This window comes from Tachysurus vachellii, chromosome 24, assembly GCF_030014155.1.
Source record: "Tachysurus vachellii isolate PV-2020 chromosome 24, HZAU_Pvac_v1, whole genome shotgun sequence".
Classification (NCBI taxonomy): domain Eukaryota; kingdom Metazoa; phylum Chordata; class Actinopteri; order Siluriformes; family Bagridae; genus Tachysurus; species Tachysurus vachellii.
The window spans coordinates 2122546-2147462 of record NC_083483.1 but is presented as its reverse complement, the minus strand read 5'-3'; the positions used below and the strand labels follow the sequence as shown (position 1 = coordinate 2147462).

General features: G+C 39.2%; 1 protein-coding gene across 1 annotated transcript in view; it reads right to left on the bottom strand.

The window, feature by feature from the left end:
- The window catches only part of LOC132839188 (receptor tyrosine-protein kinase erbB-4-like), an 88948-nt gene extending 64031 nt beyond the window's left edge, over positions 1–24917 (bottom strand). Inside the window, exon 1 of the mRNA XM_060860022.1 lies at positions 24785–24917. Coding sequence (XP_060716005.1) covers positions 24785–24872 — 88 coding nt within the window. The 5' untranslated portion in view covers positions 24873–24917. The remainder of the gene's footprint in view (positions 1–24784) is intronic.

The following is a 24917-nucleotide window of genomic DNA, read 5'->3' as shown; positions in this document are numbered from 1 at the left end:
TAAATGATTCTTTTTTACACATTTATCATCATATTTTTAAGTACTGTTCGCAGAAACACTTGTGACTCGTGTAAACGAAGAAAGACATCAGACGTACTGTACGCAGAAGATCAGACAGGTCAAGTCTCAGAATGTCCAGACACAAAGCCAACCGGTATAAAGAGTTCTGAAACGTTAAGGTTGTGGCACGAGACGTAGCGCGGTTAGCCGCTGTAGCGTTTTCGTTTGTATGAAACCCGGTGGAATCTTTTTTTTTTTTCTTTTGCAATTCCTCAGAATTATTATTAATATTTTTTTTTTTGCTTTAACAAGTTACACAGTATCTCTTCTAAAAGTTCACAAGTGTAAGGCTCGAGGGCTGAAAATAGACGTACTCGGCCTTTCATAGTCACCTTGACCATCTCAGTCTCTGAGAACCGGTAACCGGAATCAAAGCGAGCTGCAGGGAGAATTCTGGGAGAGAGAGATCAAATATTCTCCCACTGTTGGACCTTCATGAAAAGTGTTAGTCACTCGCTTGGAGACATAAACACAACTCGCATACACACATATACACACACACACTCGCATCTCAGAAAGGATCTGAAGTAAGTGTCTGGGCTTCTCTATAGTCCTTGAACTCATACAGAGGGATTTTGGAAAAGTTCTTTCAAGCTTTACTCTGAGTTGTTGTTGTTGTATTTTTTTTACACAAGTTTATTACACATACTGTTTCTTTCCACCTACACTCCTAAAAAAAAAGTTCCTCGAGGGTTCTCTGGATAGTTAAGAGGTCCTGCTTGGAACTTTTAAGGCTCACAGGGACAAACTGTTTACGGTGATAGAACATTGCAAATGCAAATACAACAACAAATAAATCAAAGTAAACCCTACAGATCCCCAGAGTTATGTCACTGAATGTTAACCTTTTGATATTTCACAAATTCATCCCTTTGGATTTTGGATGAATAAGATGATCTTTTTATCCTAGTGAATTTTTAACCCTGGAAACTGGTTTGGTTGGTTAGAAACCTGATTAATGGGGGCAATTAATGTCAAGCATGTAAGCAAAGTTTATTAATACGGTGTAATAAAAAGAACCTATTCGATGATGCAGGGAAAAGCTAGCGCTGTCATGGTATTTGACTTTGACAACACGGCTGAGGCTTCCTAAGGCCGAGGCTTTCCTTAGTTAAAAACCATCTAAATGTACCAAAGGTTCCATCTAAATGTAAACCGTCTAACGTTCAGACACTAGGGGTTAGACTACATCGTGCATAGTGGACTCTTCTGGGCCCGTATTCATAAAGAATCTTATCTGTAGAGTGATTCAGGACCGATCCCACAGCAACTAAAGGAAAATAAAACTTTTATCTTAGAGAGGAGGCGGGGCTTAACCCGTTACTAGGTGACACATTCTGTTGAAGACAACAAAATTTTTAAAATAGGAGCACTTTTAAAATCCTGTCTATTATAAACCTTCGCTTTGTCTCTATGTTAAGATATTTGAGACTAGATTTCGTGACCGATCATATTAGAGATGCTCTAAAATCTGTATGTTATAAATGTAATAAATGTAAATGTAAACATTTCCGTTTTGTCTGAGATGAGATGTTATCTCTAATCTGATTGGTCACAAAAATAATCCCTACACGATCTAATCTGTCTCATCTTATTAACTCACTATCATTATTAAATATTGTATACGACACATTTCTTCTCCCTCTTCACCTTTCAGATATTTTCTCCTCTGATAAAGAAACTATTAAAAGTCCTTTTTAAGCTTATGAGCTCTTTTAAGGGTTAAGATGCTTTATGAATAACTTTTATCTTTACTACAATCTTCTCTTTAAGTCACTAGATGCAAATCTTTGCACTTAGAAGTTTTATGAATACAGACCCTGATTTTCTCGGAACAAGAAGTCGATGGTAAACGTCTGTAGTAAAAGATGTAAATAAATAAAATAGAATTATTTACTAAAGTGCTTTAACACACAAGCCATGTGTGTGTGTGTGCGTGTGTCGATGTGTGTGTGTGTTTGTGTGTCGATGTGTGTGTGGGTGTGCCGATTTGTGTGTGTGGATGTGTGTGTGTGTGTGTGTGTGCGTCTCGATGTGTGTGCGTGTGTGTGTTGATGTGTGTGTTTGTGTGTTTGTGTCTATGTGTGTGTGGATGTGTGTTTGTGTGTGTGTGTGTGTGTGTGTGTGTGTGTGTGTATGTGTTTGTCGATGTGTGTGTTTGTCGATGTGTGTGTGTGTGTTTGGATGTGTGTGTATGTGTTTGTCGATGTGTGTGTATGTGTTTGTCGATGTGTGTGTGTGTGTGTGTGTTTGTCGATGTGTGTGTGTGTGTGTGTGTGTGTGTATGTGTTTGTCGATGTGTGTGTGTGTGTGTATGTGTTTGTCGATGTGTGTGTGTGTATGTGTGTGTGTGTATGTTTGTGTGTGTATGTGTGTGTGTGTGTGTGTATGTGTGTGTGTGTATGTTTGTGTGTGTATGTGTGTGTGTGTGTGTATGTGTGTGTGTGTGTGTGTGTGTGTGTGTGTGTGTGTGTGTGTGTGTGTGTGTGTATGTGTGTGTGTATGTGTGTGTGCCCTCCTTTTTTAAACCCCGGTCAATAAAAACTCATTTTCATATTGTACTTCCCACTATTGATAACTCGCACTCGATTTTGTGCTTCATTAAAACTTGCAAAGGGTTGAAATCAGTCAATAAATGTCTACTTCAGCAATTTCCTCTCATTTCTCTCTATTTATTATCCTAAAGGAGGCGGGAAGAGTTCACAGGAATCTTCACAGCAATGAGATCGTGTGAGATTGGTGTTTATAGTTAGCAAAATGCTTAGCAAAATAAAATCAGACACATTTCTATGAAAATAAAGAAAACTATATGAATATAAAGTCTATAAAAGTTAATATATTTCTAACATATGTTTCAAGCAAAGGTTCTTCCTTCTTACTTTCTTGTTTAAGCAGCTATAAAATACTCTTAATGCTAGAAAATGTTATTACTGCTGTTGGTGTTGTAATGCACAAACTCCAAAGACGGTTATAAACACACGAGACTTTTTTCATACATAAATATTTTTAACCTGTTTTTAATCTGTTTAATCTGTTTAATCTGTTTAATCTGGACCACCATACAAGTCCCTGTAAACCTGTGATTTGTCACACAGCCAGAGCTTCTGTTATAGTCAATGACTCAGTCTCTCACTGGAGAAAATCATGAGTGCTGAAGTGTAACGATAAAGAAAATAGAAAGGTGCGTGGACTGATTTGATTTGTGTATAATCAACATGACGAGGTTTTTAATAAGATTCACTGGAAAACCTTAAAAAAAAACTTTATATTGCTGCTGTTTAATTTTTCTCTCTTCATTCATCACCTCACTGAAGTTCACCTCTTTTCTGTCTCTCGGCTCAGAGCCGAAGGGAACGATGATTCATCAGCGGAGAGACGGTGAGGATTTGTAGGCTTTAGGACTGTTGACGACTTCAGGAAAGCGGCTGAGCTGCGCAAAAAATAGGGACTTGACTTATGTGAGTAAAAGTTCCTTAACAGTCTTCTGCTCATGAGCTGTTTTTTTTTTTTTTTTTTTTTTTTTGACAAATCCAACCAGGAAATATAGCTTGGTCATTGAGAAGATGGATAGTCCTTACAGTAGGTTTGTGAATTGGTTCTCCATGGATATTGTTTTATATTCGCTAAATGTTGTACTAATGACATTCTTATGCAAGTTATTTTCATCTAAATGAAGCTGTCGACATTTACAGGCTTTGTTCAGATTGTATTCATTCATTCATTTTCTACCACTTATCCGAACTACCTCGGGTCACGGGGAGCCTGTGCCTATCTCAGGTGTCATAGGGCATCAAGGCAGGATACACTCTGGACGGAGTGCCAACCCATCACAGGGCACACACACACACTCTCATTCACACACTACGGACAATTTTCCAGAGATGCCAATCTCACTACAGGCCAAATCCTTTAGCTGTAAGAGACGTTTCCTGGTATATGGGTGTGGGTCAGTGACCTTCCACTGCCAAGCAGAGAAAAAATCTTCACCTGGGTTGTATAGTGGAAGGCAAACATGTACAAATTGCTGCCTGATGTTGATCCACTGATGTATCCGGACACCACGGTGAAGCCGAACATAGACAGAATACTGATGATCCTGCTGCTCGGGCTCAAGCAAAAACAGCACAACAAAGACCAACCGAAGATGGGTAAGAAAATGTCCTGTGTTTTATTGCCCCAGGGTTGTACATATAAACTCCCACCATCCTGGCCATGGACTTCCTTAATGGCACTTTGGCCAATTATGTTCCTATCGCTCCTTTTCCTGAACCCTGCTACATTGAAAAACAAAATGCATTCATCCATTTCCATTTCGAATCCATTTCAATCACAAAGACAGACTTCTACAGTACAGTAGGGCATTTGTATGTACTTCTGATTCATGTGTAGTGTACACTTGTACAAATTGATATGATATCGTTGACCTTTGAATCTTTGAGTTGCTCTCAAAACGTACTCTAGGTTACGTACACTCGCTTCTGTTTCGTTGGAGGACGCAATCAACGGTAGAAAGGTTGACGCTGGCGAGTCCTTCGGCGATGTCGTTAATGACTGTCTGCTGAAACTCGCGCAGTCGGGTGGCATTGTTTTCAATAGTCAGATCAGCGATGAGAGCGTCTTGAGCGTGTTGAGAGAACATAGCAATCCTTTCACACTCATGAGGTAGGCATGAAGGACATTTCTTTGTTTCCTCAGTCTGCTGCCTATTACCAAAGTGATGTACAGAATCTAGAATGTGGTGTAAACTTTCAATGACCAAAATACCGTCAGAAGAAACAATTAAACTCTTCGTTTCTCAGGAGGGGTCACGGAGAATCTGTTTAAATCCGACTGTACTCTTCATCATGCTTTTCTCAATGTCAATCCACGTCACTGCTCTTGGTGTCCCTTTTCCTCATCCTCTTCTTCCTCTTCCTCATCTGCTTCTCGGATCATTTCCTTCCACTTTTGAAGTCAATACGCACAACACAGACCTGTGCATTCCGAGTCTCATATTTTGTGGTCTGAATACATTAGAAATAAGTGTGAACGGTTTCGAGTTGAGTGAAAAAAAGTAAACAAACGGTACGTGATCTTGTTCATGTGATCGATTCGACGACTGGGTTTAGCCTGCTGTGCGTTTGTTAAATGTTTAGTTTTAGCAATTGAGACAAAAAAAAAAAAAAGGATAAATATTATTAATCTTTGTAGGGTGCCAACAAATTTCCAATGTGCTAGGAGGACGTAGAGATAAAGAAAAGCCACAGATGGCCACGGGTCTTAGGTGAAATACCCTTCGTTGGACATTCTGATAGACCAAAAAAAGAAAAACAACATGGCATACGCCAGTGTGATTATCATATAAAATGGAACGGAGGTAAAAGAAAAGAAAGAAAGAAAGAAAGAGAGAGAGAGAGAGAGAGAGAGAGAGAGAGAGAGAGACTTGTACACATGAACAGATGAAAGCAAAGAGCAGAGTGGGACTATGTGGGAGCACACGCACACACACACACACACACACACACACACAACCGAGTATCCATTATTGGCCCCATTAATCGTGAAGAAGACACCCACACACCCCTACACATACATTAAGGAAACATTATTAGGGTACACTTTGTCTGTCAAGCTCAGGTGTGCAATATATTCTAAATGCATTAATAAAACTTAGGCTAAAAAATTACAGTCCTGATTTGTAAGAAGAAAAAGAAAATGACTTGAGGCATGCAATGCAAAGTGTCACAAAAATCCCAGAGGAACCCTGACATGTCGATGTGACTACAAAGTCTGGATCATTAAATATATATATAAGTGTGTGTGTGTGTATGTGTGTGTGTGTGTGTGTGTGTATTTCACTGCTCAATCTGTGGAATGATGGTTAATATGGATCAAATAAACATGGTTTTGAATGTGTTTGATGTAAGCATGAGGTCCAGGATGCCATGACATTGCCTGAGCAAGTTTATCACTTTAAACCAAGATAAACAGTCTGAAAAGACAGAAGAGATGAAATTTCTCACCGCTCCCAAGTCCAGGAGGGCTACAAAAAACAAATGGACTTGTCACTGGAAGTAGAAATTGTTTTGTCGCGAAGGAGGCTGTGAGGTCAGCGTTCACCCCAGACGTATAATACCGGAGGCTGACGAGGTGTTCGCAATCAAACTACAATCACTTTAATGTTTCCGTGGAAGTTGAAGCACGGTAATCTTAGTGAACAGGTACTCTGACAGTTAGCGCTAACACCGGAGACTCCTTTCCGAAATGTTCACTAAACATCTCCTCGTCAAAAACTCCACTACATTTAAAGGTGCCCTGCCACACGTACATATTTCATTACTTTTGTGGTAATGTCTGAAGTTTACCATGGACTTCTGTAACATTTTTTTGTGGAAATAATGCCTTGGTTACCTTGTTTCAAGCCATTCTAGTGTGGTATAGAAAGCCTGCAGGAAGACTCAGCTCGATTTGCGCCAGTTCTCATGAATATTCAAATGAGCTATGCTGCTTGGCTCCGATTGGCTAACCGCTAGGATATGAGAGCATGACTATTCATTCACCCAGCAATAAGTAGCCTAGGCTAGAGGAAATTTGTTTACAATCACCTTGAATTGCGGCAGAACGGCTTCTTCACAAGCCCGTTGACGTTCAGCCATCCTTGCTGTATAGGAAACTCACTGAGCTACACGAATTCTGGGGGTGCGGTCTCAAGTGGGAGAGCTCATGAATAGTAATGAGCTCAGACACTCTGACGTCAGAGTGACCAGCTTTTCCAACTGACCTGATTTCTCCCCTTATTTCTTTTAAGTGGCGAGAACTGACCGGGGAGGTAACAGATCGTTTTCACATTCACGACACAACACAAACACATATCAAAAAATACAATAAAAACGGTTTAGTGTGGAAGGGCACCTTTAAGGCCCGGTATTGTGGGGGGTGGGGCGGGAAAGTTTGCTGTTTTTTAATCACCCAGAAAAAACCATCTGTGCTAAAAAGGTAGATGTGATTAAAAAAAATAATAATAATTTCCTGCAATGTTCAAGCACTGGATACGGACTCGTTAGGCATTGAGGAATCCGGTCGAGCTGTTGATTTGCACTCTTGATTTATTAGGATTCCCAGATAACGAGTAGTAAATTGCGCAGATAAATGGCAAAACAACATGCAAATTAGGTTTTCGCATGTGCTAGCTGTCCTCTGTGGCAAGTTCGGGTTGGAAGATTAAAATCTAACTGAAGCTCAAGTATGATGCAAGTAAAGGGCAGTGAGACGCAAGAGAAACCCAAAGAAAAACTTGGCATAAATTGTGGAAAAACTCGCCGACGTTTTAAATGAAATAAGAAATACAACATAAAAGCAGACTTCCTACAGTATGTTAACGGTAAGTCTTTACTTTATATGATTATTTTTCTGAAAGCATCATTTTGGTAAACGTTCTTATTTGCTCAGATTCCTTCAGGCTCATACAAATTTAATACCTGCCCTTCAGTCGTATTTATTTTGTGCATGCGGCAGCTGTTCCTGAAGCGACATTCAGGTTTCGGGATATAAAAAGAGGCAAAAATGCTCTGAAATGAACAGTTCATTCATTCATTCATCTTCTACCGCTTATCCGACCTACCTCGGGTCACGGGGAGCCTGTGCCTATCTCTGGCGTCATCGGGCATCAAGGCAGGATACACCCTGGACGGAGTGCCAACCCATCACAGGGCACACACACACACACACACTCTCATTCCCTCACACACTCACACACTACGGACAATTTTCCAGAGATGCCAATCAACCTACTATGCATGTCTTTGGACCGGGGGAGGAAACCGGAGTACCCGGAGGAAACTCCCGAGGCACGGGGAGAACATGCAAACTCCACACACACAAGGTGGAGGCGGGAACCCTGGAGGGGTGAGGCGAACGTACTAACCACTAAGCCACCGTGACCCCCGAAAGTTATTTAAGTTAAAGTTACGTTTTTAACCATTTAAAAGCCACAATCATCTGTAGAATCTGTAGTTTTACAGGAGAACAAAAAAAAAAGACCCACATTATAAATAAACTCATATTAATATGATTATAATTATAGAAAAAAAAGATTGAGCAATTTTAAAGTTTGGCCAAAACAAATAACTCCTAAAAAAAACCTAATTATACTGTATTACAACTCTCTCTGTAACCAATCAATCCTGGGTTAAATTCACATAAAGTACTCAAAGAGTGGATTACATCCTAATGCTAGCCTTAGTTAGCGAGCCCAGAACAATGCGACTGTGAATAACAATAATTAACACAATCTGCCAACGTGTCGTCTTTAAAACAAAGCACAATCAAGGTATTGTGTTTGCTAAGTGGTGTTGATTTATTCAATAAGGAGAACAATTAGATGCTGTGGAGCAGCGAGCGGAAATACAGAGAGATAGAGTTAGCGATAAGTGTGCGTGGTAGTTTAAGTTCATCTTTATACGGTAGCGTTTGTGTGTAGTAGATTGGTTTAGTGGTACACACTGGCACGGAGCTGCCTATAATCAAAAGATCTAAATTAACAAAGTTCAAGTTACCTTTACTGAAATTAGTGCCTGAGAATATTGACCAATATCCACCGTCATTATCAACATGTAGCGCTACGTTAGCATAGCAGCAACTGTGAATATTTATCTTTTGTTTAAACTTTAAACTGTCTAACAAAGTAGAAATTTCTTCTTGTTGACATGAATCTAAAGACATCACAATGTTAGCGGTCATCCTGACAACTTCATTTACATGAAGACTTTCTATGATGATTGTGGTTTGTTTTTGGACAGCTTTTTAGAACCAAATCAGAAAGGACTGTTAAAAAAAACTCTACCACCAGTCTTCCCAAGCCGATTGTGAAATATAATCTCCGCAGCAGGTCCTGGGTCTATCCCAGTGTTTCCCAGGGAAAAGTAATGAAAGGTGCCCAAACCATAGGTTTATTATTTAGAACAAACACATTATAACGTTTCATATTCAATGGACAGGTTCTGACTGAGCCAACACTGAGACTTTAGACTTGACTGGGATGTGCATTTCAAGGATTTGAAAAGGAGTCGCATCTCAGGGACTAGAGAGTCGAACTAGACTTGAATCTGTGAGACTTAAGACTTGCCCTATACTGGAGACTTGAGATGTGACTCGTGCTTGGAGTGCAGTGTATTAAGTCATCTGTTCATTGAATTAACTGACTTAGACTTCACATCAAATACTTGAGATTTGAATCTGAATTGCGTCTCAGAGATTAGGGACTTGCCCCATAGATTTCAGTTTGGGAATTTGAGTCTGGACACCAAATTCAGTTCAGATACTTGAGGTTTGCTCCAGATTTCTGCTCAGAGACTTGACCCAGATTTGCAGCTCAGGAATTTGAGACTTGACCGAGATTTCAGCCCAGAGACCTGAGACCTAAGCCATAGTTTAGCTGAGGGATTTGAGACTGACCTGCAGGTCAGTTATTTGAGAATTGACACTGATTTCAGCTCATAGATTCAAGCCATACTTTTTTAGCTGAGGGACTCTGCTCAGACACTTGAGACTTGACTCAGACTTCAGCTCAGACACTTGAGACTTGACTCAGACTTCAGCTCAGACACTTGAGACTTGACTCAGACTTCAGCTCAGACACTTGAGACTTGACTCAGACTTCAGCTCAGACACTTGAGACTTGAGTCAGACTTCAGCTCAGACACTTGCGACTTGATTCAGACTTCAGCTCAGACACTTGAGACTTGACTCAGACATCAGCTCAGACACTTGAGACTTGAGTCAGACTTCAGCTCAGACACTTGAGACTTGACTCAAACTTCAGCTCAGACACTTGAGACTTGACTCAGACTTCAGCTCAGACACTTGAGACTTGACTCAGACTTCAGCTCAGACACTTGAGACTTGACTCAGACATCAGCTCAGACACTTGAGACTTGAGTCAGACTTCAGCTCAGACACTTGAGACTTGAGTCAGACTTCAGCTCAGACACTTGTGAATTGACTCAGACTTGCATAAAGTTGCCTGTGATAAACTATATACAATGTTTGACTTATTAAATGAACTTTTTTAAATTACTTATACAGCTAAATTAATAGATGTGCTGGCTCAATACTTAATAAGATCATCATTGTTTTTCCTCCAGAGATTGTCTGCATTCAGGAACAGACACAGAGGACTGGAGCTATTTAACTGCCATCCAGATTCTCAATCGAATCTCAAGTTTTATGAGATGGTCTCCAATTCTGTGTTCTGAGATAACACTGAAAGCATTCAATCCAACCCTGGCATGTATCTGTGGTCATTTTATTAGCTAAGAAATGTCTCGTTTGTATTCAATAAACTAAGAAGAATCTCATGAAATACTGTATATGGCACGGCTACTGAAATGGTCATGAACGTCTCCAAACCTTCATTCTTCCTTGCTGGGAAAAAATAATTCAACTCAGTATGTAGCAAATATAACAAATTATTTAAGCGTAGCTCTGTTTTGCTCAGTTTTATGTTATTTATCAGCTCCACTGCTTCCATTTTGTGAAAAATACACTTTTTTTTTCAACTCCGAGATATAGATGTGTGTAATGGTTTCTTTATTTCTGTCCTTCAGACACAGGGTCAGAAAGAGATGATGGGAAAACATCTCTGAGCCATTTCCTCGGGAGGTCACGAACGCCTCTGAAGGCTAATGTGTCCATTCACACAGACAAAGCACCCACTGCCTGCGATTCAATCGAGGTTAACACAGTTATGGGTGAAGCCAAAACACACAGGCTTCAGGGTCACCGAGGATCACCGCACATCTCGCATGTCTTTGATGAACAATTCTGGATGAACAATGATTCTCTTTACCTCACTACTGTAAATAGAATTTGCTCACAGGGAGCGATTTCTGGGCAAGTGATATAGCAGTGAATACAAACTTGAAACAAAGGGGCATACACTATTATTTATTCATCAAAAACGGATGTCAAGCAAACACAGAAGGCCTAGGATTTGTAAAAGTGGCAACAGTATGAGAGGCAAAGAAAAGAACTGAGAGTCTCTTCATTTTGAAGTGAGATAGTAGGTGGTGATGTTGAAAGTGGACGCTCCTGTATTTTCCATCTTTTATTTGGGAAAAATCAATTTTAGCAGGAATGGGGTGTTTTTTTTATATACTTTTAAAAGGTTCTTTTTTAGGGGGTCACGGTGGCTTAGTAGTTAGCACGTTCGCCTCACACCTTCAGGGTTGCGGGTTCGATTACCGCCTCCACCTTGTGTGTGTGGAGTTTGCATGTTCTCCCCGTGCCTCGGGGGTTTCCTCCGGGTACTCTGGTTTCCTCCCCCGGTCCAAAGACATGCATGGTAGGTTGATTGGCATCTCTGGAAAAACTGTCCGTAGTGTGTGATTGCGTGAGTGAATGAGAGTGTGTGTGTGTGCCCTGCGATGGGTTGGCACTCCGTCCAGGGTGTATCCTGCCTTGATGCCCGATGACGCCTGAGATAGGCACAGGCTCCCCGTGACCCGAGGTAGTTCGGATAAGCGGTAGAAGATGAATGAGTGAGAGAGTAAAAGGTTCTTTCTGTGGTGTTGAAGTTTATTTATTGCTGGAGCATGAACAAGAATGAAAAAAATAAATACTGCGATCTTGTTATACAGCGGCCCGGTCCAGCAGGGTAAATAATGAGAAAGTTTTGGCACCCCCTAGTATAAAGTGCTTCATAACATATCTTTCTTTGTATGGTTTCAAATGTTTTGTTTATAATATCTCTTTGAACAAAGGACATTGTTACTAAGAAGCTTTGCAGAAATTCAAGACACATTAAGCGACACCTATGAAAAGGTTAGAAGTAGGAAGTGACACAAGCTATAATTTAGAACCTGTAATTTAAATTAAAAAAAAATAATTAAATGTGACACTTATGACAAGTCAGAAAGTGACACCAGTGACGGCTTGCAAGTGACAGTGAGGACACGTTAGGAAATGACATCTAAGACAAGTGAATCAGTGAATCAACTCTTTTGGGGATCGACTCTCAGCACCTTTAATGCGAACCGAATCACGACGGCGACACGATGACATTTTAGATGAAACTTATATGTTGTGAACATTAAGAAATTGAAACAATACAGCACTTAAACAGGAGCAAAATTTTAAAAAATAATAATAAAATGATTAAGGTTAGGATTAACAGTCGGTCATTTATACACAATCTGTCTGACTCGTTAGGATTCCTACAAATCTGACATGAAATGGTGACAAGACGGTAGGAATCAGAGGATCTCGGACACCCGGCGCTATCAAAAGAGGTTTTTATGAACGAGCAAACAGTGTCTCATTCATCAAACTGAATGTGTGTGTGTGTGTGTGTGTGTGTGTGTGTGTGTGTGTGTGTGTGTGTGACAGGGAAGAAGGGCAGCACAGCTTCCAGGCCCTCCATCAAACCCCACTGCATTTTAAATGAGAAATGAAACTTCACCACCAGCTGTACACTTACATTCAGTACACACACAGTAGTGCGCTGGAACATTCGACACGGAGAAAAGGGAAAAGATCAAACATAAGGGAAAAGATCAAACCTACCAAAGAATCAGAAGCTGTTTTGTTATTGATTTCCCAGAACAAGTGCACTAGGAAAAGTTTTTTAAATAAAATGTTGTTGCGGTACAATTCTGTAAAAAATGTATGTATGGTGATATACTGTATGTATCGTGACCATGTTTGATGATACTTAATTTAACGGTTACAAATATGTTTCAGAGAGTTTGTTTGTTTTTACATTTTCAAATTTAACCTAATCTGACATTGACAAAATATTTATCCGAGCACTAAATTTAAGCTATTAAATTTAAGCTATAGTCGTTATTCAATCAAATAACTGTTATTCATTATCTTAACTTAGTTAAGATATCTTATTTGTTGATTAGTTGCGTAAACAAAACTTAGCTATCGTCGCTGTCGGGCGGAAACATCGTATGTCCATTCATTCATTCATTCATTCATTCATTCATTTTCTACCGCTTATCCGAACTACCTCGGGTCACGGGGAGCCTGTGCCTATCTCAGGCGTCATCGGGCATCAAGGCAGGATACACCCTGGACGGAGTGCCAACCCTTCACAGGGCACACACACTCTCATGCACTCTCATTCCTTCCTTCGGGGGAGGAAACCCCGAGGCACAGGGAGAACATGCAAACTCCACACACACAAGGCGGAGGCACGAATCGAACCCTCACCCTGGAGGTGTGAGGCGAACGTGCTAACCACTAAGCCACCGTGCCCCCCATCGTATGTCCAAATTTGGTCAATTTCATATTTTTTCACATATCGATGCTATTGGTCAGTCCCCACGTGGGTCTGTTATTTTTACAAGTTATTAACCAATCTAAAGTCTTGAAAATAGCTTGAGCGCAAATCTCATAACTCCATTGGACACTTCAACTGTCCACCTCTTCCTCACTCTGCGGGAGAGCTTCGCGGCATATTTCTCCTCAAGAAGAGTCGCAACGAATCAACACGTCTTCTGAGGTAAATGTCTTCAAAACACTGGGCTCAAAGAAAAAAAAAATCTTGACCCCCGCTAGTTCTGGTGCTCGTCTGAGGACAGGAATTTAGCGCAAGACAATCCACTGCAACGTGGACTAAACCCTGTGTACTGCAGATAAGGTACGCCGTTTTTTTAATTTCCTGAAAAATAACGGTTTTGGAGATACGAGGATTCCGCCTGACAGCGACGATATGTTTGAGTGTGTGAAAAATTATTATTTCAGAAAAAATAAAAGTGTAAAATGATTTTTTTTTAAAAATCTCATTTCATATGACAAGCTAACAGAGCAAATGGATTTAAGAATACTTAACAAAGCTTCATCACACACAGAAGAACTTGCTTAATTTTGCCTAATTGTTGTGATTCCTTGGTAATTATCCTAATTACAGACATTAGAGTGAGTTTCCTTTCATTAGCTCCAGAGGCTTTTCTCTCACTATGTCTTTTGCTTAGCAAATTTACACCAAAGTTTATTGAATAATTTAACAACCACATGTTCCATTCACATAGCATTCTTTTTTTCTGGTGTATTTTTTAAGAAGATCTGGCAACCCATATTTACATTAAAAACACAGCATAACCTGGAAATTGGTCTTCGGTTCACTTCAATTAAATTTATTTGTATAGAGCTTTTAATAATTTCCCATTGTCTCAAAGCAGCTTTACAGAAGTATGGAAACAGAAATAAAAAAAGAAATAAATATATAATAATAAGAAGAAGAAGAAAAAATAAGGATAAAAATAAATAAATGAATATATAGATGTACAAGTTTACAATTAATTTTAAAAATATTAATTTAAGGGGGGGCACGGTGGCTTAGCACGTTTGCCTCACACCTCCAGGGTTGGGGGTTCGATTCCCACCTCCACCTTGTGTGTGTGGAGTTTGCATGTTCTCCCCGTGCCTCGGGGGTTTACTCCGGGTACTCCGGTTTCCTCCCCCGGTCCAAAGACATGCATGGTAGGTTGATTGGCATCTCTGGAAAATTGTCCGTAGTGTGTGATTGTGTGAGTGAATGAGTGTGTGTGTGTGCCCTGCGATGGGTTGGCACTCCATCCAGGGTGTATCCTGCCTTGATGCCCGATGACGCCTGAGATAGGCACAGGCTCCCCGTGACCCGAGGTAGTTCGGATAAGCGGTAGAAGATGAGTGAATGAATAGTACTGTATATATTTATCCCTATCCCTAATGAGCAAGCCGAAGGCGACGGAAGAAACGCTTAGAGGAACCAGGCTCAGAAGGGAACCCATCGTCATTTGGGTGACACTTTACAGTAAATAGTGTAAATGTAAATAATGTCCTTGTAATAAGGTCTTGCTTGGTTATGGACAGAGCACAAACTCATAGCGAAGACTTTCCCATGGAGGAAAAACTAGATTTGAAACTTAATCAAATCACCGACACTGGGGACGCCATACTTCTATAAATGAAAAACATTGCCATAGCAACCATTACAAGATTATACACCATTTTTTATTACAACATTACAACATTACACGATGGTGCAATGTGAATATAAATGTGCAAATACCTTCTGACCAATCGAAAATCAGAAACAAGCGGCGTAGTAATTAACATTAAACTGTATCGGGTACAAACATGGAATATTAAGTACTTTAAATGTAACGAACCGATTTTTAAGAAGGTTTTCCAAAATTCGCAGCAGAAACACAATGTTCTCACGATGTTCCCAAAATGTTACGCAACGATGATTTGCTCACACTGTGTTCTCGTTAACTTAACAACTTAAAAGCAAAAAAAAAAATAAATTAAAAAAAATAAAAAAATACAGCAACTATAGGGAAGTAAAAATAAATAAATAAATCAATAAATAAATCAGATATTCAGACCTTGAACAGCTTGAACGTTCGAAGCAGGAGAAGTTCTCTGAGGACGGAACCATTTGCACACGGTCCGGGTTGTCGTACGCTGGGAACTCCGCATGAAATCGGTATTTATACTTCTTTTTTTTTAAGTGTTGACATTGGGGTGAAATTTCTAGAATAATAAAAAAAATTCCTGATGATATTGCAGTATTGTACTTATATATATATATATATATATATATATATATATATATATATATATATACATTGGCACCTGTAAATATGAATGTTTTACTGACAACTCCTCTCATACAGCAGTAAATAATACATTAACTCCTGTGTTTTCTTTATATTCTTTTACATGGCTGATCTTTTCAACCTACCACAAGTGAAGTCTTCCTCAGAGGAACATAAGGGTAAATGTCCAATCTAACCCATAACCTATTGATTTATGGTCAAAGCTGTGAAGGATGGGATCAACTGGTGTGTGTGTGTGTGTGTTTGTGTGTGTGTGTGTGTGTGTGTGTGTGGGTGTATGTGTGTTGGAGAGGTTTCAATCTGCTACTCCACATCCTCTCATAAAGAATTCTTTCCTTGTTTTTTTGTACTTGCTCAGTGTAAGTGTATGTATGCTGTGCAGGCAAAAAAAAATAATAAAACGCCCACAAATCAGTGATATTTATAATTTAGACATGAAGATGGAATATGTTTTGACCTGAAGAATGAGAAGAGCAGATAATCCCTGAGATTTCTGATCTCTTAGATCTGGATAAAATTTCTAGATACTACCACAGTCAAAGGGCTAATTGGCTAGCATGTTTGCCAAAAGCAGTGAACAGCTGGCATTGCTAGCTAACCTTAATTAAAGGTTTAACGACTTTTTTTTATTTTTTTTTTATCAGCCATCTGTCGAAAGAAAATACACAGTAATGCTATTTCACAGTATAAACAGAGCCGAAGTCGGTGTCCCGGTCAGCCGTGTTGAGAGTCGCTAAACCCAGCTAGCCCAAGCCCTAGGACCAAGTACCATATGGGCTCAAACAACAGACGACCTGGCGCAGATAGACGAAAAATCCCTGCCATATAAAAATAAGTGCAGAGTGAAGCAGCCAGTTGGCATCCAATAAACCGGGCCAGATACGCCAAATAACACCATCTGAGCGTTTGGTACCATTTTAAAACCATTGAAGGGAGATTTTATTTATTACACACGACTCAAAGATCCAGTGTTGGACACCTGGAGTCCCGAAGATATTGACTACAGACTTGTAAAATCATCAGCGTGCACATTCATACCCCCTACAGCAAGAAGCACTTTCAATCTGTATTAAAACAAAGTGTGTGTGTGTGTGTGTGTGTGTGTGTGTGTGTGTGTGTGTGTCCATATAATACTTAGTGTGTGATAGCCTACGTGTGATCAAAAAACTCCATGTTGATTTCCAGCATACTGGCACATTCATAAATTTCCGACCAAGTGCATTCACAGGACAGCTGATTTACATTTAGCCACACCCACAAAAATCAGAAAAGCCAGAACACAGCATATCGTCGCTGTCGGGCGGAAACCTCGTATGTCCAAATTTGGTCAATTTCATATTTTTTCACATATCGATGCTATTGGTCAGTCCCCACGTGGGTCTGTTATTTTTACAAGTTATTAACCAATCTAAAGTCTTGAAAATAGCTTGAGCGCAAATCTCATAACTCCATTGGACACTTCAACTGTCCACCTCTTCCTCACTCCGTGTGAGAGCTTCACGTCATATTTCTCCTCAAGAATAGTCGCAACGAATCAACACGTCTTCTGAGGTAAATGTCTTCAAAACACTGGGCTCAAAGAAAAAAAAATCTTGACCCCCGCTAGTTCTGGTGCTCGTCTGAGGACAGGAATTTAGCGCAAGACAATCCACTGCAACGCGGACTAAACCCTGTGCACTGCAGATAAGGTACGGCGTTTTTTTAATTTCCTGAAAAATAACGGTTTTGGAGATATGAGGATTCCGCCCGACAGCGACGATATGCTAAATCTTCCAGTAGCGCAGCTTAGCCACTACAGCGAGTCGGCTACTTGGCTATTCAAAGGATGCCTTTACTTTTGTCCTGTTTGAAAATTTAAGCATGATTTGATATAAAATTTCACTCTCCTGATCATTTCAGAATTCGAAGCTGGTCAATTCGGCTTCAAAAAAATTCGTAAAAGCAAAACAAATGTTTTATTTTTCCAAGCTAAATAGATTTCCATGAATAGAGCAATTTTTGTGACATTTCTTTATATCCTGTTAGCGGTTCTGTTCCGGTACAATATATCATCACTGTATTGCCTTTAAACCAATATTAAACTGCAAAGGAAAAAACACACACATATTTTGGTCTTGAGAACACATTTAACCATCAGTGCTTTCATTTCCAATAAAACTTCATCCCCCAATGAGGGTTTATTGGAAATGAAAGCACAAAAAGAAAATGAGGTCTGACAGGAGAGTGTTAGTGCTTAGATGTGGGTGATGGTATAAGTGAATAAAGCCCATGATGCACTTCATTTCTTTTCACAGAAACTTCCAGAGAAATGGAAAAGACATTACCGCATTATTCTGTGGCAGAGATGGAACCTTATACTTTGTTACTTATACTTAGTCTGGTTAAATTTGTACTCAGTCAGAATCACACACACATACGTGCACATTAGGTTGTAACGATGAAAATTCTGACCTTTGTCTCATCTAGCTTGGAAACAACCCAGCATCAGTACCCTTGCCAGGACCAATGATGAGTCCTCATCAAGGAAGATGCTGTTTAATTTCTGTTTAATCTGTATCTGCTTTTCTATGGTAGAGAACACCTGGTTTTCCTGTAATTGATTCCTTTATATGTGATTTTCTGATACCTGAGACCTGATTTCCTGATATCTGGAGGTAAACAACCAAAGTGTATTACACTATATGTGCAAATTCACTTTTGTTTATCAGTGTGCATTCATATCTCATTTAGAATGGTCAGAAAGTGTTGACATAATTATCTGATACTTCATATCTGACACCTGATTCCTAGACACCTGATTCCCTGATGCCCGATCCCGGATTCCCTCATACATGATTTCCTGATTCCCAGACACTTGACTCACTGACACCTGATTCTCTGACACTTGACACACCTGATTCCCTTATACCTCACCAGGATTCCCAGATACCTGATTCCCAAACACCTGGCACTTGACTCCCTGAAGCCTGATTCCCTGGTACCTGATTCCCTTATATGTGATTTCCTGATACCTGCCATATGACTCACTGACTCCCAATTCCTTGAAACCTGACACCTGATTATCTAATACCTGATTCCCTTCCCTTATACTCTGAAATCTGACACCTGATTCCATGATAGCTGACACCTGACTCCCTGACACCTGATTCCCTGATACAGTTCACTTGATTCCCTGACACCTGTTTTCCAGGTAACTGATTCCCTTATACGGATTTCCTTATTCCTGACACCTGATTCCCTGATATCTGACTCCCTGACACCTTTACACCTGATTCCCTGATTTCTGCTTTGACCCATTTTACTTATACCTGATTCTCTTGTATCTGACTCCCTGATACCTGATTCCCTTACAGCTGATTGCCTGACATCTGACTCCCTGACATCTGATTCAGTGATAGTTGATGCTCTATTCTCTGACACCTTATTCATACTTCATGTAGCTTGTTTAGAAGCTCACAGTAGTTATTTGTTTATATTAAAAAGCAAGGATTTGTACTGTAGGCACGTATATACGGACTAACAAAGTGATGTGTTGACATTTCTGTGAGGAGACATCTGTTTAACGTTTATGGAAGGAGTCTCTGGTGTCCGTCCATAACCATTTGTTAGTGATAGTTGCTTGCAAGTGGTCAAATGCAAGACCTTGTTGGATATCTGTAGAGTTTTGCCTTTAATGCATTATTGACTTTCAGCCATTTTAATTCACATGGAGACGACCAGGAATCTTTTTAAATCAATCGATAAGGTCCATAAATAATCACAATGCTAAATCATGTCCACATAATGCTAGAGAGGACAAAGCTAGAGTCAATAGGAAGGCAGGAGTACGGATTCCTTTGGGGAACCTTTAGGGAGAAATGTTGTCATCTCGCTCGGTCAGAAAAGCAAATCGCAGGAGATTTGTGTACTGAGAGGAATTGCAAGTAGAGGAGAAGACAAACCCTCCCTCCAGCCAAAAAACAATAGTGCATTATATTTCTGCCGGGAAGGCTTTGGGATTCAGCTCCCTGCTCGCTACAGAAACAGAAAGCTTCCAGCCAGCCTGTTAGTTAGTAGACTGGTGCACGTATACAAGCCCTGACTAGCACCATCTCTCAATTTATTAGCAGATGTCCATCCACAATCAAGACTATTAATAATGTGCTTGTAGGTAAGTAGTTATAGAATTTTACCAACCAAACCAAATAGCAATAATGAAACCCAATTAAAAAAATTATAAACTTTTTCACACAGGGCCATTTTTCATACAGGGTTTGGATTTTGTTTTCCCTTAATAATAAAAACCTTCATTTACTTGTGTTATCTTTGACTAATATTTAAATTTGTTGATGATCTGAACAGTAAAGTGTTAAAAAAAATATATATAAAAAAAATATATATATATATATATATATATATATATATATATATATATATATATATATATATATATATATATGAGGAGCTCTTTTCCAAAACGCTATAAATCCATTTTAATAGTTTTTATGAAAATGACTTTTTTTACCTAGACCCACACGTTATTTTGTTTATATTCAATTTATCCTGTTAAAATGGTCTGTTGGCTCAATCTGAACATCTTAAACAGTGATTGTTAAATGAAACAACAATTTTGTTGAATATAAATTCAAAGTTTCTTTTTATTTTTTCCCAAAACGCTATAAATCCATCCTTTATTTTAAATAAACCATAAACCAACAAGAGAAGATGCAACATATGACATCAGGGAAATAAATAACCTCCAAATAAAATAAATAGTAACATAAAATAAATAGTAAAAAATAAATATTTTCAATTTCAGGTTTCAATATTGTCCACCACATAAAACAAATAATTTAAAAATAACACACATACAAACAACACTAATTAAATATATATACAACAATGTTAACAATACATTCCAATCACTCATTTTGAAGACTGGGCACAAACAAACATTTCTCGCCTCAGACCGCCGCCATGTTGGATTGCGTCAAACACTCACCGAATTCTGATTGGTCGAGAGGACATATAGCGTTTAGGCAAAAAACAGGTTTGCTCTTATCGCGGTTTGGAAAGGAACTGCATCTTGCAGTACATTTTAAACAAGGAAATATAGTGTTTTGGCATGAAACATTGATGGAGCAGTGTATAGGTTCACAACACAGCAAAATTACATGACAAACTCTTTTTTTTTTTATTTTGGCGTTTATCGCATTTTGGAAAAGAGCTCTTCATATATAAATATATAATCCCTGAATATTTGATTCCTGACCTGACTCCATGATACTTGAATACCTGATTGACACTTGACTCCCTGACACCAGAATCCCTGATACTCGACATCTCATTACCTGACACCAGAATCCCTGACACCCAACACTTGACTCCCTGACACCAGAATCCCTGACACCCGACACTTGACTCCCTGACACCAGAATCCCTGACACCCGACACTTGACTCCCTGACACCAGGATCCCTGACACCCAACACTTGACTCCCTGACACCCAACACTTGACTCCCTGACACCAGGATCCCTGACACCCAACACTTGACTCCCTGACACCAGAATCCCTGACACCCAACACTTGACTCCCTGACACCAGAATCCCTGACACCCAACACTTGACTCCCTGACACCAGAATCCCTGACACCCAACACTTGACTCCCTGACACCAAAATCCCTGACACCCAACACTTGACTCCCTGACACCAGAATCCCTGATTCTAGCATTGACAACTAAAATTCAAACCCCAAATCTCTGGAGTCAATTGGCCACAAGGAAAATGAACTTCATTACAAAATGTACTGAATTTAGCATCCTAGTGTTTAAGTTAGTGTTTTGAGTCAGAACTAAACAAATAAGCATCTGAAATGTGTGTGTATGTGGAAACTGTAATGAAATGTATAATTAAATACACTTCTTTAAAGTAACTTTTTTTTTTTCATTTAGCAAGGCAACCACATAGAAAAGCTAAATATTCCATTTTATACTAGAGTTACTGAGAAAATGTCTTGTAGGGAAGGTAAGAAACACTCTTAGTGAAGAGAAAAAAAACATCCCTGTTTCACAGAGTTTATTCCTGATACTCTTGAGGAACTGCAGCACAAAGGTCACACTCTCAGAAGGTCAGGTCAGCTCCACTACAGCGTCTGGTCTTCAGGTGTAATGAAAAAGAGTGAATTTCACAGCAGTTTACACAATACAAGTTAGAGGGATCTGAAGTTCAGAGTAACAAAAAAGCAGAAAACCAACATTTTGGTGAATATGTTCAGGAAGAGAGTGCAGAGGAAAAAGCTCCTTTTAATAGAATGAGATTGAGAAATGTTAGTGCGGTCGAGTTCTGTAATCCGATTGGTCGGAATGTGTTTATGTAACAGCAGCACTGATACAAATCTCTCATCTTGTCTAAAAAATGTGTACGTTTTCTATGAAGAGATTATTTAACATTTATGGAAGTTGTTTACAGAAATTTAGTTTGATTTGGGTTTTTTGATTTGGGCCAATCAGGTGTTTTGGGAGAAAAACGACTGGCAAGAGAACAAACGTTTCTAGCTACTTTAACCTTATACTGATAACAGGAACGTTTTTTTTAATGGACAATTCCACAGTTTTTACATGAACATTAATAAAGAAGTCTTCAGTTTCATTAAAGCTAAACTGTTAAATTTTTCTTCAGGAAACGACAAGCTACATCGTTCTGCTAGGAAAAAAAACCTACAGTAGCTTTGTTTTGTTAAACTAACGTTTATCTTTATGAAAGGAGCCTCCGGTGTCGGTAAAGCTGAAACATTTTCGAATTTAAATTTCAAGAACACGACAAGCTGCATTTTTTAAAAACGTATAGCTGCTATAACGTACATGATAGAGGGACGTTTTACGATAAAGGTAACTATAAACAGATAAAAATAACATCACTGTTAGTGATATGTAGTGTTATACAGAGAATTCATCTTCATGATGTAGGATAATACAGAGCCAACAGGAAGTGGACTTACTATTAGCAGTGTTAAAGGATAAAGCTGCGTGTCCTCAGTGATTAAACCCTTATTCTAATTTTTAGACCAAAAGAATAACTGAGCAACGCTCACAACTTACCGAATGTCCTCCAGGCTTTAATCCACGTTTAAAGCGATTATTATAATTTCATTTTGACCGAAGTTTTTCCGTTAAGGAGGATGTGAATGTCACGTTGCTCTTGGTGAGGGGTCAGACAGTCCTGTAGTGATTAAGGCTCGATAACGCAAGTGTTTGCCAAGAGAATGAAGCAAGGTGTGCTTTGAATGTAAAGTAAAAGTTGAGATAATGACAAGAGAGTAATACGGGGTGCCATTACATTGGGAAATGCCATGCATCTATCCATCCATCTACAGTATCTGTCTATCTTTGCGTGACACCATTTTGTCAACAACTGCACACGTGAGATTTATGACGTCACTGCTACACACGTGAGATTTATGACGTCACTCCTTTACAGTCGGCGAGGAATTCACACTAACGCCATAAAACGTCGTGCCTGACACGTACAACTGACACGTTTTAGTTGTTTGAGAGAGTGAGGGAAAGTGGGAAAAAATAGACTACAGTGACACCATGTGGTCAGTCACTCTTAAATTCAGTAAATATTTTATTGTCTATAAATTAGATTAGTACATTTTAGTGTCGCTTTAGCAGATTTTGTCCTAAAACCTCATCACACTCATTATCATCCGATACAGAAGGTTCATTTTAATCAGTTTTTACTCGGGACCTCAGCGCACACACACACAGACAAACACCCACACACACACACACAGACAAACACCCACACACACACACACAGACAAACACCTACACACACACACAGACAAACACGCCCCCCCACACACACAGACAAACACCCACACACACACACACACATACACACACACACACAGACTCATTATCACACCTACGGAGATGAAGCACTGAAACACTCTGACCTAAACCACTAGATCAGACAGGAAAAATGTGGCAAATGACATTTTATGGGTTTTTTTTAATCAAAAAAGTGTGATAACACACATCATCAGTGTGAACACGTGGCAGAAACCATCTTAAAATCTGCTGCTACTGCACTATAAATATAGCAAATAAGAAAGAAAGAAAGAAAGAAAGGAAGAAAGAAAGAAAGAAAGAAAGAAAGAAAGAATAAAGCTGGTGTTGCGTGAGCCAAACAGGCAAACAAACAAACAAACAAACAAACAAACAAACAAAAGCCATGCTACCATCACCACCCCACAGCCATATGTAAAAGTTATTTAAAGCTTTCAAAAAATAAGTAAAAAAAAAGTGGCATGGAACAAGTGTGAGGTATTTGACAACACAGAGCTCTGGAAAGAAAGAAAGAAAGAAAGAAAGAAAGAAAGAAAGAAAGAAAGAAAGAAAGAAAGAAAGAAAACATTGGCAGAAAGTCTACTGAGTGTCGGATATTAGGAACAATCCAAACACAGAATCAATCAAACAATCAATCAATCAATCAATAAATAAATCTTAAAGGAACCTAGCTATGTTAATTCCTAAAAACAATTATGTTAATGTATTCATAATAACAACAACAACAACAACAATAATAATAATAATAATAATAATAATAATAATAACAATAATAATATTAATAATAATAATAATTATTATTATTATTATTGTTATTATTATTATTGTTATTATTATTATTATTATTATTATTGTTATTATTATTATTATAATCTCTAAAAATCGAATCCCATCCAACAGAAATAAAACTAGAAATAAAACTGAAAGGCAAATAAACAAACTAACAGGTGATGGGTGTTTTTTCACTGCACACTGAGTTCATGCGACATGTTTAAAACTTCTGCATTAAATTAAACACCGCTCTTGTGTGCACGAGGTGCGCTGAAGTGAACCGGTTACCGGGGACCGAACACGCCACCGTGCTGAGACACTGACGTATTGTGTTGTCTGATAAAACCGCACGAGTCTCGTGTCTTAACCAAAACCAACGCATTACACCATCAACTCATTCAAAGGAGTCGTTTGATACCATTTGGATTCTCTGATGATACCTGAGCCGGAAGTCCGTGTAAACTTCATCAAGGTGCACAAAAGATACAGAAATCAGAGGTTAAATGCGCGCGCGCTTGTCTGGGTTACCTGTGTGCGCGGCGCTCGCGCTGAGGGAAAAGAGCGCGAGGAGCAGAAAGCAGCGCGGTAAGAGCGCGAGCTCCATGTGGACATCCATCCTCTCCGTCCACTCACATGGTCCTTCTAATCCCGGGTTCGGTCT